Source organism: Pleurodeles waltl, chromosome 3_1 (genome assembly GCF_031143425.1).
Source record: "Pleurodeles waltl isolate 20211129_DDA chromosome 3_1, aPleWal1.hap1.20221129, whole genome shotgun sequence".
NCBI lineage: Eukaryota > Metazoa > Chordata > Amphibia > Caudata > Salamandridae > Pleurodeles > Pleurodeles waltl.
The window spans coordinates 1,654,596,551-1,654,621,117 of record NC_090440.1 but is presented as its reverse complement, the minus strand read 5'-3'; the positions used below and the strand labels follow the sequence as shown (position 1 = coordinate 1,654,621,117).

At 40.8% G+C, this 24,567-nt stretch overlaps 2 protein-coding genes across 4 annotated transcripts in view; one reads left to right on the top strand and one right to left on the bottom strand.

Moving 5' to 3' along the window:
* SCRN3 (secernin 3) overlaps positions 1-7,698 on the bottom strand; it is a 196,992-nt gene extending 189,294 nt beyond the window's left edge. The window contains exon 1 of one of the 3 annotated variants that reach the window (XM_069225372.1): positions 7,375-7,698. The gene's annotated coding sequence lies outside the window, so the exon portion shown is untranslated. Of the gene's footprint in view, positions 1-6,931; positions 6,981-7,374 lie in introns of those variants that run through there. The other 2 variants (XM_069225371.1, XM_069225373.1) reach the window with 2 other exon arrangements.
* A 400-nt stretch (positions 7,699-8,098) lies between these two features.
* Positions 8,099-24,567, top strand: part of CIR1 (corepressor interacting with RBPJ, CIR1) — a 204,624-nt gene continuing 188,155 nt past the window's right edge. Inside the window, exon 1 of the mRNA XM_069225370.1 lies at positions 8,099-8,307. Within this exon, the coding sequence (XP_069081471.1) occupies positions 8,236-8,307 (72 nt within the window). The 5' untranslated portion in view covers positions 8,099-8,235. The remainder of the gene's footprint in view (positions 8,308-24,567) is intronic.

Here is a 24,567-nt window from a genome sequence, read left to right as displayed (position 1 = left end):
AGTCACTCTGACTTGCAATTTGCGGGTCGCAAATCTGAACCTACCTACATGTGGCCCCAAATTCTTAAAGAAAGTCACAAAAGTGCACCCATGGTATATGTCGTACCCCTATAAAATATTTGTGAACTGTATTTTAGCATGGGTAAATACGCATATGTAGATTTGCTCATGTGAAAATCTATTGAGCATTTGCAAGTTCATTTTCCCTCCGGCTACTTTCTTCCCAACCCTGGAAGAAGTTCTAATTCTGCCATTGTCAGGAGTAAATGTCCAACCTTTCTTATTATGGGAAAATATTAGAGAGAAGCTGGTGAAAATCTTTAAAACATGCAGGTTAGTAGGTTTGCAGACTCAAAGGCATTCCAGCCCTGGAACTATTGCTTACTGCTTCCTCCAGCCCCAGTATACAGATCTTCAGAAAGGTGGCAAAATAAGGAAATTGCTACAGTAGGGATTGAAACTGCAAGTATTCAAGCCCTACTGTGGTAGTAGCCCTGGCATAATCAGAGAGGCTATTATCAGATCTCTTACATAATGGGATTGCTGCCATAATTTGTCGTGACACTACATGGCACCAAAGGGACAAGTAGATCTTTTTACAGGACAAGTAGATTTGAGAAGCAACCTGTCCCCTGGACAAGTAGATATTTTAATAAATTCCACACCCCTGATATTGTACACCAACTCCTCTAGAGAGGTACAAGCATTTGTGAGAGAATCATTCTGTTCACATAGCTCCACCCTCATTTCTTCTCATCCAGTAGTTCCACCCTCCTTTCTTCTCATCCAGGCCCACCGTTTCTCTCTCTCTCTCTCTCTCTCTATATAGACCCTTACTTTCCATCGCCCTTGTCCCATCAGCAGGGCATGGAGGTCACCCGAGGGCTGCGTAAAGCAAGTCTTCGACACAACTTAAAATAACATATCTGCTTCAAAATATCATGTCTTGTTTTCTTTGCCTGCACATCTTCTGATCGGCTCAGTAAATATTATAACAATACTTTAAATAATTAAATATTATACAAGAGTGAGTGTGTATTAGAGTCTGCAATCAATGTTCCTTAATGATGACTGAACCCAAGAATCCATGAGAAAAATAGTATTTTGATCACTAATAATTTTGGCTCTATTTGACTAACATGCACAAAACATAACGGGTAAGGGAAATGCAGAAGTAGTTTAAGGTTAGTCCCAAAGTTATGTTTTCCATTTATATTGGAATCGCTCGTTTTGTGAAAACACTGCCTAAAAATTGTTGGATGAAATGTCAGTGACCTTACCAATCAAAAAAAGGCCTTGGATTTCTGGCGACTTGTTTTATTTGTGCCCAGCTAGTGTTGCAATATTAAAAAATGAAACATGTACCGGTAGTTGACAACTTGATTTGCTGTTGGATGTCAGAGCAGACTCGCAAATCTGTATTATGCCCTCTTAACAATACATGTCTATAAAAAGACAAATAAAAATTAGTTGAGACACTTAAGTCTCCACTGCCAACTAGCGAGTCTGAAAAACAGAAGGCCTTCTGAGGAGGCATAAATTCTAAGCTTCTGGCCTGTCTTGCCCCTGGAAATCTGTAGCCAAAACTCCCAGAAGTCAGTCATCCCTTCACCTCAACAAATGGGATTCTTCATATTCACCTCCCCTGAACTGTTGGTTATTAATGTAAGGTACTCAGCCTTGGGGCGGAGACCACGAAGGCATTCCTGACACTCTTGCGAGCTGCCTGGCCTTTCCTGATAGACGAGCAATACATCCTCTGTTAGAATGCTCCACCGCACTGCCCTGGGGCCAGGGAGCAAAATCAGGGCACCCAAACGCTGCGTGTGTCTGGGGTCAATGCTGACCACACCTGGTAATTTATTCTTCGCCTTCTGCCAAGCACAGGTATACCTACTTACCACCTTTTCATGTTATATCAAAACGTCTATAGTACGCTCTTACTTCAAGATGTCTCCTGATGCATGAGCAATCAAGTTTTTAACTTTTGTACACAAAAAATAAATGATACAAAATGTAGAAAAGTTCTAACCGGAGCATGTTCCAGAAGGAGGGTGATAACACTGAGAAGGATATTCCTCCTAGTCTAGCTCTTTTAAAGTTGGTGGCTTCAGAAGAACTGTATTTGAAGAGCGAAGAATCTGAGTAGGGTTGTACATTGCCATATTACAGCTCGAGAAAGCAAGAAGATAGCCATTAATTGATTCAAGTATGAGGCGCAGTACACTTAACAAGATATGCTGATAAATTGGAAGCCAATGAAAAGTACATAAAAATTAGGTAGACTTCTGTAGCCAGCCAAGCAGTTGGTTCTGAGGAGTTTTAAAATGATGAAATGGTAATCTGGCCTTCACCCAATCAAGGTTGAGACTACTGTTCTCCTGCTGTCAAGAGAAGAAGCTTGGATATACTACAAATACTATGCATTTGGAAGAAACACAATGACCTGACTGAGAACCTGAAATGACATTTGGAGGTCAGAGTCAATTTTGATCCCAAAGCTTTTAAACCGTATTGACTGTTTCAGGATAATTTGCCCAGAGTACGATGATTTAGTAATCTGTGCCATAATGATGGGTGTCATCAAGCAAGCAGATAGTTTCCAGGAAGAAGCATTTCTATTTAGCCATGTGCACTATTTTAGATACTGCAGGAATAAATGTAATAGACTAAGAGTTAGCTGTGTGGTTATTTCTTTACTTGGTTTCTTAATGACAGAAATAACACAGCACTGTCTGAGTTCAGAAGTGATGCTACTGGAGGCTAAGGGGATATTTACAGTGGCCAATAGGAAAGGATCATATATAAAAAAACGATACCGTGATAAAAAAAAAAAGGGCCTAGAGTCCAAAGGGAATCTAGACCTACACCTGCTTATAACATTAATAAGTGAATCTGCAGAAAGTGGTTATACGCTTGAACAAGAAGAGGGATATAGTTTGTAGAAGTCAAAGTAAGTTTTATAAGGAATGAGAATGGTGGAGCAAGATTTTAGTTTGTAGAAGTCAAAGTAAGTTTTATGAGGAATGAGAACACTGGAGCAAGGTTTAATCTTCTAGAGCAGTGGTTCTTAACCTATGGTCCGGGGGGCCCTAGGGATCGCAAAGCCTACTTAGGGAGTCCACAACCGCTTAGAAAATTGAATAAAATTAACAGATTAATTACGTTTATATAAATGAAGAAGCAAAATGTACAACTGAAAGTTTTAAAACGTTCTGTAAGCATGAAGAAATTTCAGACGGAAGGCTAAAAATTAAGTTGGTATTCTCAGATTATTTTATGGGAGCAGTGCAAGAGCATCAAACAGAACATAGCATCGACAATGACTAGCCTCAATTGAAATTAAAAAAGCTCCAACTTCCTATTAAAGATTTTATTTTTTCATATTTGTTCGTGAATTAAATAAAATATTTCATCATTTGTGTTTTTGTTCAATGAATGCATTTTTCCTTATTTTTTGTGTATTGTTTTGTCATCCAAATCATCGAAAATGCCTAGGTCAGGGTCCCCCTATTCCAGTAATAATTCAGGAGGGGGGGTTCCCGGGTTCCAGTAATGGTTAAGTGGAGGTCCTCAGAATTTAAGAGGTTAAGAACCACTCTTCTACTAACAGTGCTATGGTTTCCAAATGAGGTGACTTTGTAGTCAGATGGTGGCTGATTACAAAAGACTTGAACTGATAAAGCACAGTTAAGCAAGTCTCAAGGGTAGTCAGTCTGAAGAAAATTGTAAACGATTCTTTTTCAATATTTTTAGATTCAGTGGGGTAATGACCAGGTGGTGTACCACGAGTGTCTATTGAACTTTCCCAGAGTGAGTCTATGTTTTGAAAACATGCCTTGTGGTGCCCTCCGCTGTGCATACGACAGGTATAATTAGTTATGCTATCCACCTCACCTAGGTGCAGGCAGAGTGGGCGGAGTGGCTAATAGGTTACATGTGAAAATCATTAATGATATCATCTGTGACACTGTGTGAGAGCACAAAAGTGCACTACGTATATACTACCATTCACAAAGCAGGGGATGAAAGCAACTCCAGGGAAGTGGCAGGAGGCTATTGGCCTGAACAGCATCTACTGTGCCTTTAAACTGAAGTTTCATATGCTTTTCCTGGCCCGCTGTGAAAAAACAATGCACTAAGAGCACAATGGAATGGCTCGCAATAAAAGGACAACACTGTACTCCGGGATACACTTCCAACAACAGCCAGACACCCATTTCGCACACCCTTGAACTCAATGTATAATACAATGCTTGTGGGCAATTTGCAGCTATTGGAACTGAGAGAAAAGTATATCTTATACTTTTTCTGCTAGCACACATAGCACTGCTGTTTTAACAGTGAGATGAAGAAAATAACTTTGAACTGATCACATTCAAAAATTAATTCCATTAGAAAAGTATTTTGTTTTTATAAAGGGTAACTTCGGCAAGTCACTGTTTTTGTTTTATTATTGGGCACAGAAAAAATGAGCTGAAACAGAAAGGTAAAAAGCAAGCTTCAATAGTACTCAAAAAATAAATTGCTCTACAAATTAAGAACTAAAAACATGGATCACAGCTCTTGTACCTGAAAAGCAGAACACCTATTCCAGTGTTGACTGTTTTACAATAAAAATAACTTACTTTAAACTATATTTTTGTATTTCAGTGCATAGTGCGTGTATGAGAGAAAGAATGCTAATATATAAGTCTGGTATCTTATCAACAGACCATCACTGATTGTGTGGGGGGGGTGAAGGGGCAAGCAATATTCCGAGATTCAGTTAAAGAATGATTAATAAAAGAGCCATATTTTCTTGTTATTATTATAACAAAGTCCTGCTGGTGAAGATCGTTATGACAATGAGGCAAGTATTTTAAAATGAAATAACTCTAATGATTCCAGCATTACAAAACATTTTACTAAGTGAAAAGCATTAAATGTTTGCATACATTATCAAAGGTCGTTTCACTTCTCTGGTTGGAAAATGAAAGACTAACCAGAGGATAATTAACAATCGGAAGCGTCGCAGCATTTCATGTTTCCAAAAGTCATTAAAAAAGGTTGGCAGACGTGTACGTCTACAGACTTATTCACTGGACATAAGAGTAACACACTCGACCCTTGAAGTTGATGCAATAATTTTAATTCTGTCACACCTGCAAAGCAGGTGTAAATGAGCCTTACTGTAGCCTTACTACACTGTTCTTTGCACTTACATGAACAGCCTTATGAAGCAGCACTGGTTTCCTAATTAATTCTGGCCACTGATAAAGGACAACAAGTGGTAATCAGACAAGGAACCAAGGCCCATATGTAACAAAGCATTTCCCCATGGACACGGAATGGGAAAAATCCTTTGCTACATCAGGCCCTAGATGTATAAAGCCCTTGTGAGGTCGCAAAGTCCGTCATTTGCAAAATATTTACAACTACAAAGGAGCTTTTTGCAATGTGCAAAAGCTCTTTATGAAAATGCTTACTGACTCATAAAAGGGTCATTACTACCCTTTCCAAATTGCAACTGAGAGGGACCAAGAAAGGGACGTATCCCTTCTATTTATAAAGTGGAAGTATATGCAGGATTTTTTTTAACCAAAAGTGGTCACAAAGCACTGTTATTTTTTTTTTAACAAAGTACTACGATTCAGCATTTTAGTAAAATTGCTTGAATTCAGTGCAGCAAGGACTACAACTCTCAGATTTTGGTGTTATTTCAATGTCCATAATTTTTAAAAGTGTCTCTTATGACAACAAGTCAACTGATAACTATAATTGCTGCATGTCACTCTCTGAAAAACATAGATGACATTCTTGTAACTCTTTTTAAATACTAATATTGCCTAGTTTGATAAAAGAGACATTGGGTTGAAAATGTGCAATTATAATCTCAATGCCCCAGATTTGTTTCTGCAAAAATAGCCTGTTTATACCATCTCAGAGTTGCTGGACTTCATCAACATCATAGCTGAAACTTGTAAACACAGTTTAAACTTGCTTGGGCCAAAATGCTACAAAATGTTACCTTGTGTGTAATGGATATGGTAGTCAAATTAATCCACTGACATTTTACTAGTTTCAGGCTCTCATTTAATATTAGTAACTTCGAGCGACTGTTGCCTCCATTTACTTTGTTGAGACTAAAGAACTATTTTGTTAAAGGTATACCCAAAACTGAAAACATTGTGTTCTGTAAATCGGGATAATCTGCAACACGGACGTAAAGTGGGGCTTTCTGTAAAAGCAACCCTCCACTCTGGGATAACCTGTTTGACTCATCCCAGTGAGGAAACAAAAGAACAATCTGCCCTACAAACGGATCGACGTGCTGACTTATTTACCTTCTGTGGAAATACACTCTTTGGAGACAGACCAAATTCACCCGGTCAACATCTTCTCTACGGTGGTGGCATAAGGATCTTTCCAATTTATTGAAGTCCATAAACAGAAGTGAAGCCTCCATGCACAACCATCCCCGCATGTATGTGAGTGTATATAGGTATAGAACAGCAACATTCTAAATCTGCTCATCTCAAAAGTCTATTTTCCTAGCAAAGTTTTAAACACAGGATTAGCGCAGTGCCAGCCACGCTGAGCTAGAAAGGTACAAAGTATTTTTCCATTCATACAGTGAAGTCTTTAGGCATAAGCTTAGCGATATATATATATATATATATACACACATACATACATGTATAAATACAGTTTTTTTTATACATTTGATATAAAAACTTCTAGTTGCTAAAAGTATTCTTTCGCCCTTTAACAACCATTAAAGTAGTTACAACTTAATGATGATGTGATATGTCAATAGTGATATCATTATCTTATTTGGCATGTCATCTGGTACATAATGTGTGAGGTCCTGCAAAGTTCCTTTGGTGATTGGTTAAGTAATTTCAGTGAATTTTCGGTTTTGGATTATCACAATGTCTTGTTAACTTACTTTTTATTAACAGAACGAATTCATTCCAACATTTGAGAATACACATGCTGGAGATCTGGGAAAAAAGAGGGAATGAAATTTCACCCTTTACTTGCATTGAAGTGGAGAAGGTTTTCATTTGAAAAAGGAATAAAAGATATTTTTGGCTGCAAGAGTCAAGCTTGAAAACAAAATTGCCAATGTATTTTATTCCTCAACGAAAACGCACATCTCATTTTACAATACGAATAACCATGTGTACAATATATCTACGCAAAGCATTACTATACTAATGAGTAGGGGGTGGGTGGTTTGCACTGATATTCAGATACCTGGTGCATGTTCTCTGAAGACATAATTTCTTATCGTTAATGTAAGACTAGCTGCACATTTTACAATTAAACGTAGATTTAGCTGTATCTTCCTGTGACCTCGGTCAGCACAAACACTCCTCCCCTTCTCACCTTGAGGAACAACAGCATACATTCGAAGGTATGCGGCTCAACACACCCCAAGCAGGGGCCACTTACCAAGCCCAGCCAGGTGTCTGCAACGTCAGCCACAATCCCCGGTGCTTGAAAAAGACAGCAGCTACTTTTCATTAAACGTAATGGCTTAGGGCCGGACCATGTATCACGTGGGGGCGGACGTACCAAACCTGCGGGGGAGTAAGGACAGAGCCATGTCCCCCGGACGGAGGCAGAGGACTGTATTTGTTGGGTTGTGATAGGATTAATTACCTCCAACATGGTCCCTAAGTGAGGCCAGGGTTATCTTTCAATGACTTTCTAGTTATCCATGGAATCCTTTAGCCTAAAGGGAAACTTTAATCTTCCCTCATAAAACAGAATAACGTAGTACTCTTTATAAGATTGTGTTTATCCGGAAGTTTGATGCATTACTGGTGCTTTATATAGACGATCGATTTATGATGAATACATATTAAAATATATCTTTCCAAGTTATTGAAAAATACATAATAACACAATATAGATAAAACATCATTAAAATTAGACTAGATTTAATGATTTTTATCCTTTCGAAATATATCTTTAGCACTTTCGTTATACTTTATGCTATTCAAATACGTTTGAGTGTTTAAACTTTCATATGGCCGACGCCATATCCTGTTGGTTATCGGCGACTATTGTCCGTCTTCTCTGTTTGCTGCGTACTTGACTAGTCTCTTCTTTAAGACGATGACGTGCTCCGATGTTGCCGGAAGACTGCCTCCTCCGCTGTGTGTGAGACATCACACTTTACTTTAGAACACCTAGTGCATATGTGATTTAAAGAATAGAACCACCTTCCTTTCTGCTGTAGCCATGGGGAAGTCGTTCGCTAACTTCATGTGCAAGAAGGATTTCCATCCTGCTTCTAAATCCAATATCAAGAAGGTGAGCGAAATTGTATGAAAATAAATGGACGCTCAGGTGGGGTTTAATTTAAGGGTTTAGCATTTAAGTTTGAACATTCTGGTCGTTTTGACACCTCATGCACGCATTTTTTTGTCATGAGCAGGTTCTTAAAATTACACCATAACTCACAGGTTCGTGAGGCGCCAATCCGAAATCATCCCCCGCTATTGGTGAAAAGAAGGGGAGCGAGGATCCAGCAGCTTTACTGAGCCTCATTCTGGCTGACCTCAGTAAAATGTGCGAGCTTCTCCCTGTGCAATTTTCTGACAACTTCTGGACACGTTCCCTGGCGCCTTGTGTACTCTGACTTAAGAACAGCAGTCTGCAGGGGTTGAGGGAGGTCTCTTATTTTGAGTTTCAGCTGGACCCAACACAAACGCTTCTTCAGATACAGGGCTGTCAGCACGCCTTTTCGAGTTTCGACCTACTACATTGACGCTAATGCTACCAATGCCATATAGACACTCATCGAAGCACTTAAACAAGTGCTGAAAAGATGAACTATAATTTCGAACCAGGTTTCTTTCTTTTCTAAGCGTTGTATGTAAGAGACTTGAACAGACACTAAGAAGGTGCAGTGATTTTTCTCTGCATGTGTAATTGCACTAATAGCCATTTATATAGAACGTAAGTTTGTTAGTACCAAAAGGAGCCTGTAAGGAATTAGATCATTAGTTGGACATGATGTTTAGCCTGCACAAGAAAAAGGTCCACAATTTCCCCTCACTGGGAACCAAGCACCTTGTTTTAGCACTTGACTTTCTCAGGGGAACAACGCACTGGAGTCCAAGGCCTACTTAAGGGGAGGAGGCGCAGACTAGTAATCACCATTCACTGGCACACACTAATAACAATAAATGATTGTCTATTCAGTGCCTTTTCTTTAGAAAAAGGAAAAGTGCATTTATTAACCACTCTACAAATTACTACATGTTAATTTACAAATCTAAACATCTTGCAGATTGAAAATACCTTAGATGACATAGTGGACTCTCATTTGACCGCTATTGGGTCATGACCTCCAACATCACTGTACCGGCACTCCACCTATACCAGATAGAACATCATAATATAAGGGGATAGCACATTAAATGAACCAGGCCTATTGGAGTTGTTACAGGGTCATCCCAACAATATATAAGGCAAGCCTACTGGCTTTGTCAAGGGGTCACCACGTAAGAACATCAGGCAAGCCGATTGGCTTTGTCAAGTGGTCACCACATTAAAAAGCCCAATAATCACCATGGTTGAATGCAATAATTATTAACAGTAAAGCATTTCGCTGTGCAACTGGATTCATGCTAGCCTGACTGATGAAGAGTGATACCCTGAAACTGGCCCCAGGATGCTTGTTTCCGATCCAGGGAGGTCCTGGCTTGGCAGTTTGATCTTGACTGTTCCCATGGGGAATGAGGTCAAGACTGATTTGCATGGTGCGTGGTGGGCAAGAAAACAATGCATTAAATCCAGATCTTTGTGACTTTGGGTTAATGTTTGCATTGTTCAGCATTCCGTCCATCATCTGTTCTTTTTGCATCAGCTGAGTGAAGCACTGTTAATTACTCCTTTTCTGTGGGAAGCAGAATTATTAACTTGGCCCATCAGTGTAACCAAAAGCCTGGAATCTGATCCAGAGAAATATGAAAGTTCTGACAGCCCATAAGGTGAACTTGTAGGTTCCTGGACCTGTACAAAATTGACGTGCATGTTACCACCCCAGTTTGATACTTTACTGGATTTTGTAGGCCTAAGGGAGGTGAAACTGCACTTTCCACCATGCGTATAATACAGTGACACTGCAGATAAACCTGTAAACCCTTCTGACCCTACCTATGAGTGCTCACTAATATTATAAGGCTTATCCCAGGTCAGCATCTAACCTTGCAGAGGCTCCTGTGCTCAGTTACCCGGCTGCACACATCTCTAGTCTCGCATGCACAGCCCCTGCACATGTGTTCACGTGTAACCAGCCATGTGCCCCTTACCCTAGCTGCACTGCAGCAGCCTTATTTTAAAAGGTAGCCACTCGCCCTAAATATGCACAGTCCATTTATCATGTGATTGCAATGAATGTGACACAAGTAGTGAGACTCAACCACTGTAAAAAGTTAAAAACCAGGTGATCAAAAAGCAAAAGAGCCCTTGTTAGCAATGAAGGATTGAGAATACCCGTATGGGTCCAAAGGTATGCCTTGCAGTTTGCATACAGCTTCTTGATGCTTGTTGACAACTCACTAATCTATTTACAAAGATTGTAATTTGTGGCATTCAAATAATATAAGGATCTCTGCAGGGAAAGCAGTAACAGCACTTACTAAGCTAGCTATCTTTGATTTTCATATTACACATTGTCCTTTGCAGCAGGCACATTAACCCTTTATGTATTGCATTGCAGCATTTATATAGCGCTTACCGACCTATGTGGGGCACTGAAGCACTTATCTTCATGCGCAGCAAGCTATGCCATGTAGGGTGTGTGGTTGAATGAATGTTGCCTTTTTTTTATTTTGTAACTATTTCCAGGTTGTGCATGATGACCACCAAGGTGCTGTTATTGTGTTATTGGATGTAACACTTCGTAGTATGGTTAGTGAAGATGTGTTAAAGCTAGACACACAGTTTTTGGTTTTCAGCAAGATGGCAGCTTTGCAGCCCTCTTTATTGTATTTCGTATGATTGTGGTTTGCTTAGCTAGTTGATGCACTGGGTTGTCTATCGTGATATTTTGTTTAAAGTTCATGGCCCTGACCTGAGCAGGTGTGGTTGGAGAGATCTATGCTATTTTATGCTTCACCCAGTGACTAGATGACACACAGACCTCTTTAGCTAGTGCATTCACCTCCAGTTATCTTACCACAGTTATACCCTGAAACTTGCTGGGTACCCAAATATCTCTGTAGCCTTAACCCCATAGGATATATTAAAGTGCAGTTGTGTTGGTGATCAATTAAGTAAGTTGTAACACATTTACTATCATATTGGCCATATCAATTTATTTGAGACGCAGTTGTTAAAAAGTAAATGTAGATGTTTATTGTGAGACCCTGCCCTCATTACTCCACCCCTTCTGCTACCATGCCTTGACTAACAATTTATGGGATCCCAGGGTATTTTGTTTTTCAGTTTATTGCACTGACCCTGTTCTGACCGAACAGTGACTAGCAATCTTAGGTGATCATCAGTATGCAACCAGGTAAATGAATTATTTCAATAATCTGGACGAGCATTTAAATTCCAAACGTTCAGCATTACAAATTGGGAGTTCAGATTGACCAGTGGTTGTTGAAGTTCAGAAGAATATGCAGGGATGGGCTGAACTTCAGAGTATTCTGTCTCTGACCTTATGTGTAACTGGGCAATATTAGCTGAGGAATGAGATGTGTGTGGACATCTAAGGCTATGAGTACTGTCACTGTTTGCAGTATTCGGAGGGCCGTATGTTCAGCCTCTGTGCGTGATGGTATGATGATGCAATGCTGCAGAAAAAGACAAGCCTGCTCCCCATGAAGACTGTCAAAAGTGTAACGCAAAATGAAAGACGTTAATTTTATTACACCTGTGCGTATGCATGTTCAGCATGCATACCACCAGATATTCACGCCCCTACTAAAATATTCTGTTAAGTTATTTTCAAAGTATTTCTATATGCTATTAAGTCTTCTAGTTGGCAAGGGGACATCCTGACTCACACAGGGGTTATCATGGTCTTTATATTCAAGAAAGGTTCTCCCCATTGGAATTCAGAAAGCTTTTACTAACTGGGGATTTTCTGGTAAACCATTAACAGGGATATTCTGAAAGAACACTATCTCTTGGTAGCAATAAGTCTCCTGTTAATTGATCTGTCATTGCTTTTTTTGTTATTATTAATTCTGCATTATTTCCATGTATTGTGTTTACCCATTTTCCTATAATGGTTTTAAATGAAGTGTATTTGTTTTAAACGTGTTTTGTCTAAATTCAGCCTGTAAGATGATGAATTCCAATTCAAACCTTGGAGCACTTTTATCTGATTGCCTAAAAGGATATCTGAATGAAAATGATTAAAAAAAAACTGTCAGACTTGCATTTCAGTTTCTTTGGAAAAACATCCCCTTTGCTTGACAGACCTTGCTTGTGCTAACCTTCGTCCTGCTGGTGATCCTCCTCCCAAAAGTTATGTAACTTCTGTTTGGCCTGACAAGTTCACACATAAGCTGACTAATACTCTTATCGGATACTTCTCTTACTTTCATTTGACTTAAAGGTCTTATGTTTTATTTTGTAGAAATATATTTCTTGTACTCATTTTATCACTTTTCTTTGCTGAGAGCACAAAGCCCTTTGTATTACTGGATAGGGACTTGCTCTTACCACATTTCTAATTATGTTTTTTTCGGTTGACCATGGCTGCTCAAAAGCACTTTGCCCCTCAAGTCTGTAAGTTGACATACATACTGTACCTTTTTCTGGACATTGCCTCGTGTTTTTGAAAGTCAGGTGTGCTGTGGTTCTGTATGTGGGATATTTTCATACTGTTTGCTTTTTTAAATGACAGGTATTGTGGTGGTTTCCTCATTCTGTGGTATGGGGTAACTCAGTATGCCTGCATGAGTGTGGTTACTGCTTCTTGTATAGACATATACAACGTGTGGTCATTTGAGTGGGTTTTTTTAAGTTCCCATGAACCACTTAATTATTTATTCGGTTGTGGCCAGCATACTGTTTTCTTCTGGTGTTTTGAATTCTACTATTTCACAGTGAATTTGTGGCTGCTAAAAGAAGACAATTTGTCAGCATTGATTTCGAATGGTGTTCCCCTCCTTGCAAATATTTTGACCATCATCATTGTTAATGTACCTGCTGTAGTTCTGAGTAAGAAGTCTTCAAAAGTATATCTAGGGTATTCACCCATTATTTCTAGAATATGCCGATCATTTGGTAGATCACAAAAATCTCTGTTGAATTTCCTTTGGGCTCCCTGGACTTGTGGTAGTAATTATTGAAACCTGTGTGAATGCTGTTGCTGTAGCATGACACATACGTCAGTCTACGACCAAGTAATCCATGACAGAAAACCAAATTTAAACCCTTAACTCTTTGGACTATACTTTACCTTGGCAGCATTCACTGGTTGTCTGCTAGTGTGGTGTTGTACTTTTTAAGTGATACTCTTCTATTGAGGTTGAATAAATGTGCTTGCAAAGTTTCGAACAGTCAATGGCATGCATTAAGTAGTGATTTAAGGCAGTAGCTTGCTGGTGGACTTTGGTCTTCTAGTGTTTTCTGGATGTTTGGAGGAGTTGTGTGGGATCTATTATTATTTGTAGCCGGGTATCTTGCTTCATTTCCCTTATCTCTTGACTTACCATTTCTGGCAGACCATACTTAGCACAACATTAATTTGTTCACACCTTTAATTTGTTACTTTCTTCCCAGTCACTTTGGTCGTTTGGGTTTCTTGAAAAAAACGACTGACAGGATTTTTTGGTTTTCGTGTAAATATTATTAAAATGTTGTGATATAAGCGGACCAGCCACTTTTTTTTATTCTGAGACATTGAAGGTGAATGCCAGTGGTTTGTAGTGCGTGATCACTGTAAAATAGGAAGTGTTCACATACACAGAACATTGTCAGCGCTTCCTATTTACTCCATAAATATGTGTACGAATGTATCTATGCAGTATGTTTACAGTACAAACCTAACTAACAGGCTGGGGTACACCGTACAAGGTTTGAGGCAAAGTGACAGTCACTATCAGAACTGGGTTCAGAGTCTGAGGGTGGGCTGCTATTTCATCATGATGCAGTGTTTTCTAACTTCTTGGGTGATAAGGATGTGCTGGAGACATCATCAGCACCGGTGCTCCGGTGCTGAGGACATCTCCAGCATGCCCTGCCACCAAAGGCAGGAAATCCCTCTAGTGCTAGCCACAGAGATATTTCGTTTTATTGAATTCAGCCTCGGGAGCTGGGGAAGAGGTTCCCCAGCACCTGAGGCTGTTTTTTTTTTTTTTTTTTCCTCTCTGAAATGACGATCATCATGCATGGTGCGCTGATGAAATTTCAGAGAAAGTGAAATGAGCCGATCAGCACATTTCACTTTCACTGCATAGATGCTCGGGGGCATATCTCAACCACTGATCACTTATGGAGACGAGAGCGATATTGTTGGAAAGGGGAAATTTCACATGCATTAGGCCCAGCCACACAAATGAGGTAGCATTTTTATTGGGACAAGAGGGAGAAAGCTGGGTGGGTGGAATTTTGTGGATTCCTGCTGATTTCGGAAGCTTACTGTACAGAAATGGAAGGAAATGTGCAATTTTAGGTAAAGTTTGCAGGGCTTTGTGGGTGGGAAAACTGTGGGATCCACGAAAGGCATACCACCCTCGACTCCTCTGGTTATCAAGTTTTCAGAAATGTCTGGGTTTGGTAGGTATCCCTTGGTGGCTATCGATTCCCACCCAAAAAAAACACCACTACCGCCATTGCCAACTCAGATCATTTTGACAGGAAAAGTTGATGTCTCCAAATTGTTTTCCTGTTGACGGCACTAGGCTGACCTTCACCAATGAGGTACTATTTTTATCAGGAAACTTGGGGTAATGCTGGGTAGTAGGAAGTTTGTGGCTTCCCGCTGATTCCAGAAGTTTCCTCCATAGCAATGTGAGGAAAATGTGTGCTTAACATACAAGTAGCTTCCCCCTCCCGCACCAGATTCCCCTATGTGTCTAGTTTTCAAAAATGTACAAGTTTGCTAGGTTTCCCTAGGCGCTGTCTGGTCTATGGCCCAAAATTCACAGCTTCCTCCCTTGAAACAAGTATTTGCAATGCAATGGATCTCATATTTGCTCGAGTTAGAGCTATTAGCGTTGTAAAGTCCTAACCAGACTTTTCTTGCCACATAAAATGAAAAGTAAAACAGATTCACGTATGCGAGCCAACGGTCACCATGAATGTGAAAGACACAGAAATGGAAACGAAAGTCCACTTGCAGTGAAACAAATCAGCAAAAGTGCAGTTCTCCAGGTAACCGACAAAAGTAGAATTATCCATGTAACAGGATCGCTGCCATGCAAAGCGCTCGACTACTGTCCAGCGAGATCATGCTGAGTAGGAAATGAAAAGAAATAGTGCAGCAGCCCTTTGGAAAACATGGAGCCTCGTATGTTTTCAGTAGTTTACTGGTGCTGTAGAGGAGGGCATTAACACCCAAAAGGGCATGACGTGTTCATGCCTTTTACTAATGAAATCAAGCGAATTTTAAAAGGCAAGCCACGAATCAACCAAACTGATGGGCGTGGTTAAAAGCCCACAGAGAGATTACAACAGGGGCCAGAGTGCTTGCGCACGCTCAACCCTAAAAAGAAACAGTTTTCAGTGGAAAAAAATGTGATGTGTTGTGTTTAGGGCTCTTTCCTATCGCAGCACTAGGCCTACCCACACAAGGCAGGTACCATTTGTATCGGGAGACATGTGGCAATGCAGAATGGCAGAATATTTGTTATTATCAATTGTATTTCTCTGAATTTGTACCTTTCAAATGTAAAGCAGTGTGTAAGAAACACGACATTTTGATAAATGTGCTCTCAATCACATGATAATATGAGTAGCCACAGATTCAGAGATGTGCAAATAACCACTTCTCATGAACTCTGTATCTGGTGTCTATTTCCGAAATACATAGTTTCTTTGAAATCCATTTTGTACTATTATTATTTTACCCAATTGTTAGAAATGGGGTCTTTGGTTGGCAGTCAGGTTACCCCCTGTCCAAGCAAGGACCCTCACTCTAGTCAGGGTAAAAGAGCTAACTCCTGCTTACTCCCTTGGTAGCTTGGCACGAGCAGTAGGCTTCACTTCCGAGTGCCAGGTGTAAAGTATTTGTACCAACACACACAGTAACTTAATGAAAACACTACAAAATGACACAAAACAGGTTTAGAAAAATAGAGAATATTTATCTAAACAAAACAAGACCAAAACGACAAAAATCCACAACACACAAGTCAAGTTATCACAAAAAATGCAAAAAGAGTCTTCATGTAATTTTAAACACACACTAATACTGTTAGCGTGAAAATGTACCTTGGATGCGTCAGAAATCACCCCACACGGGCGAGTGTGCGTCAAAAAGGCCTTGCGATGCGTTGATTTCAATCACGCGCGAGACCTTGCATCGTTTCTACTTTCGTTGGGTCGGGTGCGTCGTTTCTTCTCTCCGCAGGAGAGTGATGCGTCGATCCGGTCAGTACTCTCGGGTCCGGTTGTGTCGGAAATGCAGCCGCACGATGATCCGAAAACCATGCAGCGCGGGCTGCGATCTCACCAGCCTCCATCAGCGATGCTGCGCATCGTTTCCCAGCGCCATGCGTCGATTCTTCGGTCGCGTTGCAGGCAAGCGTTGATTTTCAGCCACGAAACTGGCAGCATGTCAATTTTTCAGCCACAGATCGGAGTCCCGTCGATCTTTTCCCCGCACGGCGTTCTGTGCGTGGATTTCTTCCTCTTAGGCTGCCAGCTTCTCCTTTCAGGGCCCCAGGAACTGGATGGGCACCACTTGGCAGAGTAGGAGTCTCTCCAGAGACTCCAGGTGCTGGCAGAGAGAAGTCTTTGCTGTCCCTGAGACTTCAAACAACAGGAGGCAAGCTCTAAATCAAGCCCATGGAGATCTTCACAAGATGGAAGGCACACAAAGTTCAGTCTTTGTCTGGCAGAAGCAGCAACTGCAGGATAGCTCCACAAAGCACAGTCACAGGCAGGGCAGCTCTTCTTCCTCAGCTCTTCAGCTCTTCTCCCGGCAGAGGTTACTCTTGGTTTCCAAAAGTGTTTTAAAGTCTGTGGTTTTGGGTGCCCTTCTTATACCCAGTTTCACTGCAGTGGCAGGTCTGAGACATGATTACAGAGCTACTTATGTGGGTGGCACAACCACTGCTGCAGGCCCACTAGTAGCATTTGGTTTACAGGCCATGGGCACCTCTAGTGCACTTTACTAGGGACTTACTAGTAAATCAAATATGGCAATCATGGATAAACCAATTACATACAATTTACAAAGAGAGCATATGCACTTTAGCACTGGTTAGCAATGGTAAAGTGCTCAGAGTTCAAAAGCCAACAGAAACAGGTCAGAAAAAATAGGAGGCAGGAGGCAAAAAGATTGGGATTGACCCTGCATAAACTCAAAAGTCTAACAGCAATGAATTGCTCTATACCTGGTACACAATGTAAAATCATTGTAAGATGCAGTTCTAGTGTTGGCTGTGGGTACCTCAGGTTCTTGGAGAACCTACAACCCTATATATTTCCGCAACCAGAAGGGTCCAGTGGGAATAATAGTACATTGCCTTTTTAAATCAACCATCGTAAGAAGAAGTTACCAATGGAAATGTTGTCGCAAATGCTCATTTTTTTTCGTACTCATTTTCAATATTTTTTATTTCAATAATTAGGTTTTTGGGGAACACTTTGAAACAGATGCACAAAATACCCCTTGAGGATTTTAGAATTTTTGTCTACTTTTTTCCAGAAATCTATATATTTCCCAGGTAACCCATGGGGTTCAGCCTGGTTTCCATCACAAGCTGGAAGTAGGTTGAAAGCACAAAAATTATGGAACGTTTTTGAAAAATTACAAAACTGTTGTAAAAAAAACTGTTGTTTTGATCCAGCTCTGTAAGTTCCTGATAGCTGGAAAAATTGTGACTTCAGCACAGCAAACATTTCGTTGTTGGCGCACTTTTTTTCCTATTTTTTCCCAAAAGAACTTACAATTTTGCTATATTTTGGCTATTGCCAAAGTCCCCTACAGGGGAATCCACAATCCCCGGGAACCTTTAGAATCCTAGGATTTTGGGGGGGAAAAAGGATGCAAATTAGGAGTGGAAACTGTATGTGGAAAAGTTATGGAGGCCCAAATGCAAAGTACCCCAAATAGCCAAAAAAGGTGTTGGCATTTGAGGGGGAAAAGGCTAAGCTGCAAAAGATCAGATTTAAGCTTCCTCCTAAACTGGAGCAGTGTTGCAGCAGTTCTAGCAGATAGAGAGGTGTCATTTCAGATAATGGGTTCATAAATGAAAAAGGGTTGTTGTCTTTTTTTTTTCTTTCTTTTTTTATGCACTTCATCTCCAGTCTGATAGTGTCCTGTCTACGGGTGTGCCAAATACACTATAGGCGCTGAGCCTGTTAACCAGATAGGGGAGCAGATTGTAGATGATACAGCTGGTTTTGAAGATGGTGTCAGCTGACAAGGGGAGCTAGACGAATCCCATCAGTGTAGGGGAGCTGGGGCCATATATCTTCAGATAGTTGACAAGGTGATCAGTGGGGTCTAGACTCATTAAGCCATAAAAGATGCATAAATTGAGTTTGGTAGTCGACGGATTAGGTTATTGACACAATCCAAATGCAAACGGCAGTGGGTTAAGAAACAGCTCAGAAGTCGCTGGAAGGAGTGGCTTCATTTTACTCTGCAAAGATAGCTGGAACTGTCTTGGTTTTCTTCAGATTGTGCTCCTTGAGGGTGAGTTTGTTACCCAGGGTAAATCAGAGTGACTTGCATTTGGTTCAAAGTTGTTCAAATTCGTCCAGGATCATGTTGTTTAGCCTTGTTTGCACTTGTTGTATTTGTGGGGTTGACCGTCAGGTAGTTGGTGGACATCCATGTCTAAATTAGGTGTAGGCATAATTTGAACCTTTTAATGCATGCAGTGGACGAATGTTTAAAATAGAGCTGTGTATCATTAGCACTTTGGTGCCATAGTTGGTGAGAAGAGTCTTTAAATCGAGGATGAAGATGGAGAGACCAGAGGGGAACACTGAGGACTCCACATGTGATGGGTATCTTCTGGGGTTTGAAAGTGATCATAGGAGCAAACTCTCCTCAAGTGGATATGTTGGATAAGAACCAATGAAGGGTGTCTCCATTGAGTCACATTCTGTACATAGTGTAGGAGACAGCCGAGAAATCCAGCAATATCTGGAGACTTGAGCCATCTTTCTCTGTGTTCTGGAGGGCTTCACCTGTGGTTTATAATGCAGCTGTGTGATCTGAAACCGGATTGGTAGTCATGCAGCAGATGGTTGGTGTTGATGTGGTTTCACACTGGTTGGATAAGAGATCTACTTGCATTCTAATTGTACTGCTTTCTATTTTCTTTGAATTCTGCCTGAGAATGGTCCCAAATCTTATAGGGTTAGTATAAACTACTAGTTCAATTTTCCTGTGTGAGTTGTAATACGCTAATATGGTTTGTTCACACAGAAAGTTGTACGCCATGTCAAGCACTCCACCATTTTCTTCTTACCACTGACAACTCACTTTTGTTTTAGTTCTGTGAGTGGTTTATTGTTGTGGTAAGCAACAGGTAAATTTGCTTTTGCGAATTTTTTTTTTTTTTTGGGGGGGAAAATTGACTCATCCATACTGACATCAGTTATTGTTGAAGTATGACATTTCCAGCATATCCGTTTTTTAGGTTTTGCCTGTACAGCGCTTGCGCTGTAGTGAAATCTTTTGTGTTAGGAAAAAAAGTCTTATAAGAGGCTTACAGCTCACCCCCAACGTTCCCATTACTTACCATTAGTAGGCTTCCCCGGTCACTGTACGTTTCTTGCTTTTTTAATTGGTCAGCAAACAAACACAAATGATGGACGGAATGCGGAACCAATCAAACATTCACCCCCAGTCACAGATCTGGGTTTAATCCATCAATTCTTTTGCTCACCATGCCACCCCAGTATGGACCCAGCCATATGCAGCAGCCTCTGATGTCATTTGGCTGTACTTCCTCTCTTCATTCATTTACTTCGTCGGCTTTGTCTGTTTCTTAGTGCTTGGACAAAGTACCTTTTCTGGTTGGCGACGATTGGCTTGCAACTAGTGTCCTTCCAGCATCAGAGGTACTTTTTTTTATTTTTTTTTATTCCATGCCTGCACTCCATACAAGCAGATGTGTTCTGTCTGTACCCCGCTCCCTCAGCTCTGTAAATCGTCTCTCATCAGGGGTCAAACTAATGCAAATGTATTATCATCACTGCATCACCGCTCTGAAATAATTTGTCACGCATTTTGAAGTTCCACCAGTTAACATTTGGAATCAATTGCACAGCATCTGTCAACTCAAACTTGGCTCATGCACATTGGTAGTGCAGTACTTAGAAACTGCCCCTCTTGTATTACTCTTGGGATCAAGTAGGTCGGGTGTTGTCAGATTATCTTTGTGGGCTGTAGCCCCCGAGATGGATTTTTGTAGATTTGATTGCAGAGACATGATGGTTGTCATGACAGTGTCTCTGAATCACTCTGTTCTCCAGCACTTTCATTTCACTCTAGTGCTGTGCACAAGCAGTTTCCTGCACCTGAATACTATGGGCAGTCGGGCAGTCAGGCACCCAGGCACCTCCCAGTATCTAGCTGCATGCCACAGCATGGTGCACCCGCCTGTGACAGCGCTGAACTTTAAAAGATCCCCTGTCGAGAGTTGGCAGGTAGGACGTGAGTTCGGCAGCAACGCTTAAGCATCCAAGGCTTTCCAAGTTTGTGTGACTGTTGTCATCTCATAGAGGTGGTCCAGAGCTTTGACAGTCTCGGGGCTACTAGACTGTGTTTTAGAATTACGCAGATTTCCTAGCATTGTTTACAGACTTAAAAGAATGTCAGCTGGCCAGTATTTGCTGGGTGCAATGTGAGAGTACTATTTATGGTTATGGGCTGTTCTATAAAGAACCTAGTAATGCCGTCATAATAACCTTTACATTGATTAAGAAGTTGGATAGCTCAGTCATTTAAGCACCTGCTGAGACCCGTGTGCGAACTGCAAGTCAGGCTGAAATAGTGATGGGTTCACGTGACCATTCATTCTTCCCTGGTCAGTAACGTGACTAGTACCGTACCGTGGCGGGGCAGTATTGGCCCGGGGCTTAGTTTTGAGATACTGCCCCAGCCTTGAGTGAGAGTGAATCTATTTCTGATGATAAATAAAACAATTTGAAATATTTAAAATTGCTTCATACCAAGCAAGAAGCGTCAATCTTTGTTGTTTGCTTCTGTTTATGCCGCCTTAGGTGATTGTTGTCTCAGTCGTGTTCTGACTGGGTTTCTAAAAAGCGTGGGCAACATCTGTACAAGAGTGATACTGGCACTATAAGAATTGCCTAAATAAAAATCTAAATTGAAAAATGAATCCAATACAAATGCCACTCACTGCCTTTTTATGCTCTTGGGGGAGTTATTTGCCTGACCACACCTTTAGCTATTGTCCTAACAGCTGTTCCTCTCCAGGGCATCACTTTCACGTGGACAGGTAAAAGACCACTGTGTCTTGATATGCAGCTCTGTTCCACTCACAAGGCCTACTGCCACATCTGCGTGTAGGGGTATCTCTAGTGGGTGCAGGACGTTCCCATTGTTTCTGATGGCTCAGGTTAACAAATGAATCCACGTAACCAAGAACGCAATGCTCCAGCACTACAATTGCCAAAATAGAATAAATTCACTGTTAAATGAAAACCTAGAACAGGAGAAGTATCCTTAGTGGTATGGAGTCATCTGGTGACCTTACTGATACCAGATATTTGTGCCTGATTTCTCTGGTCTCTAATTAGATAGCAATAGCTGTCCTTTATATACCAGCCCCTCAGTCTCATCTACCCTCCAGCAGGAAGAAGGCAGCACTCCTCTGCAACAGGCCATCTGCATAGGCAGCAGTGCTGCCAAGGTGGGTCATAGCTCTGTCACCCTGCAGTCAGACCGCAGTCCTATGACTTCTCGCTGTCAGATCACATCAGATGTTTTTAGGGGTGAACATCTCAGAAAAAGAAAGTCAGTGTGTGACACTTGGTAAGAACGTAATCAGCGTGGTGACTGTTTGAAAGTTTATTCTAGACCACAGAATTGGACAAAAGAGTTACATGTCTGAAACCAATCTCAATGCAAGGGCAGAAATGCCTTGGTCTAATATCACTTAAAGCGTCACACATGACATTCAAATATAAAAGCGCTGACCACCTGAAAATGTCACACATATGCAGAGTGAAAACTTGGTAGTTATGCTCCCTGCCTCCTCCATATCCCCCAAGTTCGAAAAATATATATTTTTTTGGCATTGTTCTGCAAACCCTAATTGTTATATTGTGCGTTTAAACGCCAACAGTTTTGCTGGGTGGACACTGTACAGTTAGTTAATACGTAACGCCTCTAGTTAATGAAAAGCACACCTTCCGCATGTAAAGGGCACCTGGAGGCTAAATCGCGCGAGTGTCATCCACACAGTTCAAGCGGTGCGAACCTTCGTGCTGTGTTTATTTTTATGCATGCAATTCAAGTGCTGCGAACATTTGCACATATCGATATGAATAGGGCCCACAGTTCTGCTTTTTGTCCTATGGATTTTTAGTTTCATGCCCGAAATGTGACTAGGGCTAACGTAGATGGACAAAATGAGTGTGCACTCGCATTCTGCAATATACATAGGTGAAACGCATGTCTCTCATGTACTCTTCATCCACCCCTCTTCATAATGCAAGTTTCCTGAGTGGATTATATCTGAACATGCGCATCTTCATATTCTAAAGTTTATCCTTTACGAGTAAGAGGCCTCGAATAGTGTTTATATGCAGCGAAAGTGAACACTTTCAGATCAGTGTTTGATTGCACCCCCATGCAAACTCTGTAATTGAATCCATGAACGTTCAGGGCAGTAGAGACACTATAGTCTGCTGCAAACAGGCTTCCATGGCGCAAATGACTTGATATATGTTTTTGATAGAGTGGGACATGCCAAAGAACATCTTTATTTATGTTTGATGTTAGTGAAAGTGGCAGTCGGAAGAATGCATTCCCAGCTCAGTCACATTCGTTGTGAGAGTCAGTCGGACTGCCCGTAGGAACAGTGTGCTCTTTTTCACCCATCCCCTGCTCTCCAATATGTGTGCTGTCCAATATGTTAAAAAAAATGTTTTTAAAGATACTGACAAAGCAATAAATTTAGCATAAGATTTGTCAATGCTGGTTTGTTTTGCATCTGCGTAGCCGCACAACTATTTTGACTTGGTGCCAATCATGATTGGTGGCATACAATTGACAAGTGTTGTCTCTTTTCACAAGTGCGGCATATCTTTTTGTACACTGGGCATTAATTCCTGTTTTCCTATTTTCTCTGCAGTTTGTGCATGCCATTGATTGTCTTGGACATAGTCTTTGCCCCCTACCCCAGTTTTGGTTTTGCACATGTTTTTGGCTATTTAAGATTCCTGTTGCTCAGTGGAGTTTTGTTATTGCCATGTCGATTGTTGCATTTCTAAGGCTGGTGGTTCAAGCGGTCCCTAATACTTGTGGCTTATATCCCAGTCATTTCTTGTGCCCTTGCACTATTGATTATTTCTTACAGCTTGAGTTCAAGACAACTTAAAATATATCTGTGAAGTTGCAGTGAATGACATCCATAAAATATCTAAGCATGCACCTTCATTGGTGGAACACTGAATGTATAAGATGATGCTAAATGTCATAGGCATGCAGGAAACTGATTCATTTTCCCTTTGGTCCTTATGTATTGGTGAATTTAAATCTTTCATAGTCCGTGTTTGTGGCTAAAAGTATTCACTAAATGCTCTCATAACACCATATTTGTCTGGTTATGGCTTGTAGGGCTGTCAAATTGTATACATCTGGCCCTACTTAGCTTAGCAGTCGTTTTTTTAGATGTATTTATTTCTGCTGCAGTTTGTGAGCTTCCTACCTCTCCCTGCATGGCTGTTTCTTCTCCTGTTGAGATATTTCATATTGATTAGCCTGCTTGTGCTTAGACATAATTTGCTTCACTTGTCTTTTTTTAACCATTTGTTTGTGTTTTACTTTTAGTTTTGTTGTCTCTGTAGTTGTTCTTATGTTATACCATTTTTCAATATTTTCTCAAATCCATTTTAGTGAATGTTGTCGACGTGTTTTTAATGCCTGCAATCTATTTTCCATTTGTGCTGCATTACTGTGCCTTTTTTCTGTAGCTACTCCTGATTTTAATTGATGTGTGCAGTTGCATGGATACTCTACAAGGTCACTATAGAGATATGGGGTTTGCCCATTTAATCCACCTGGATTTTTTGCTTTTTGCTCACCCGGTTTTAAGGGTCTTTTGTACGTTGGGTGAATCTCATCCCTTTTGACTCACTCATGATAACCACATGGTATTTGGACTGTGCATGTTTAGTACCAGTGTCCACCTTTTAAAATAAGGCCCCTAACTGGGCTGGCTACAT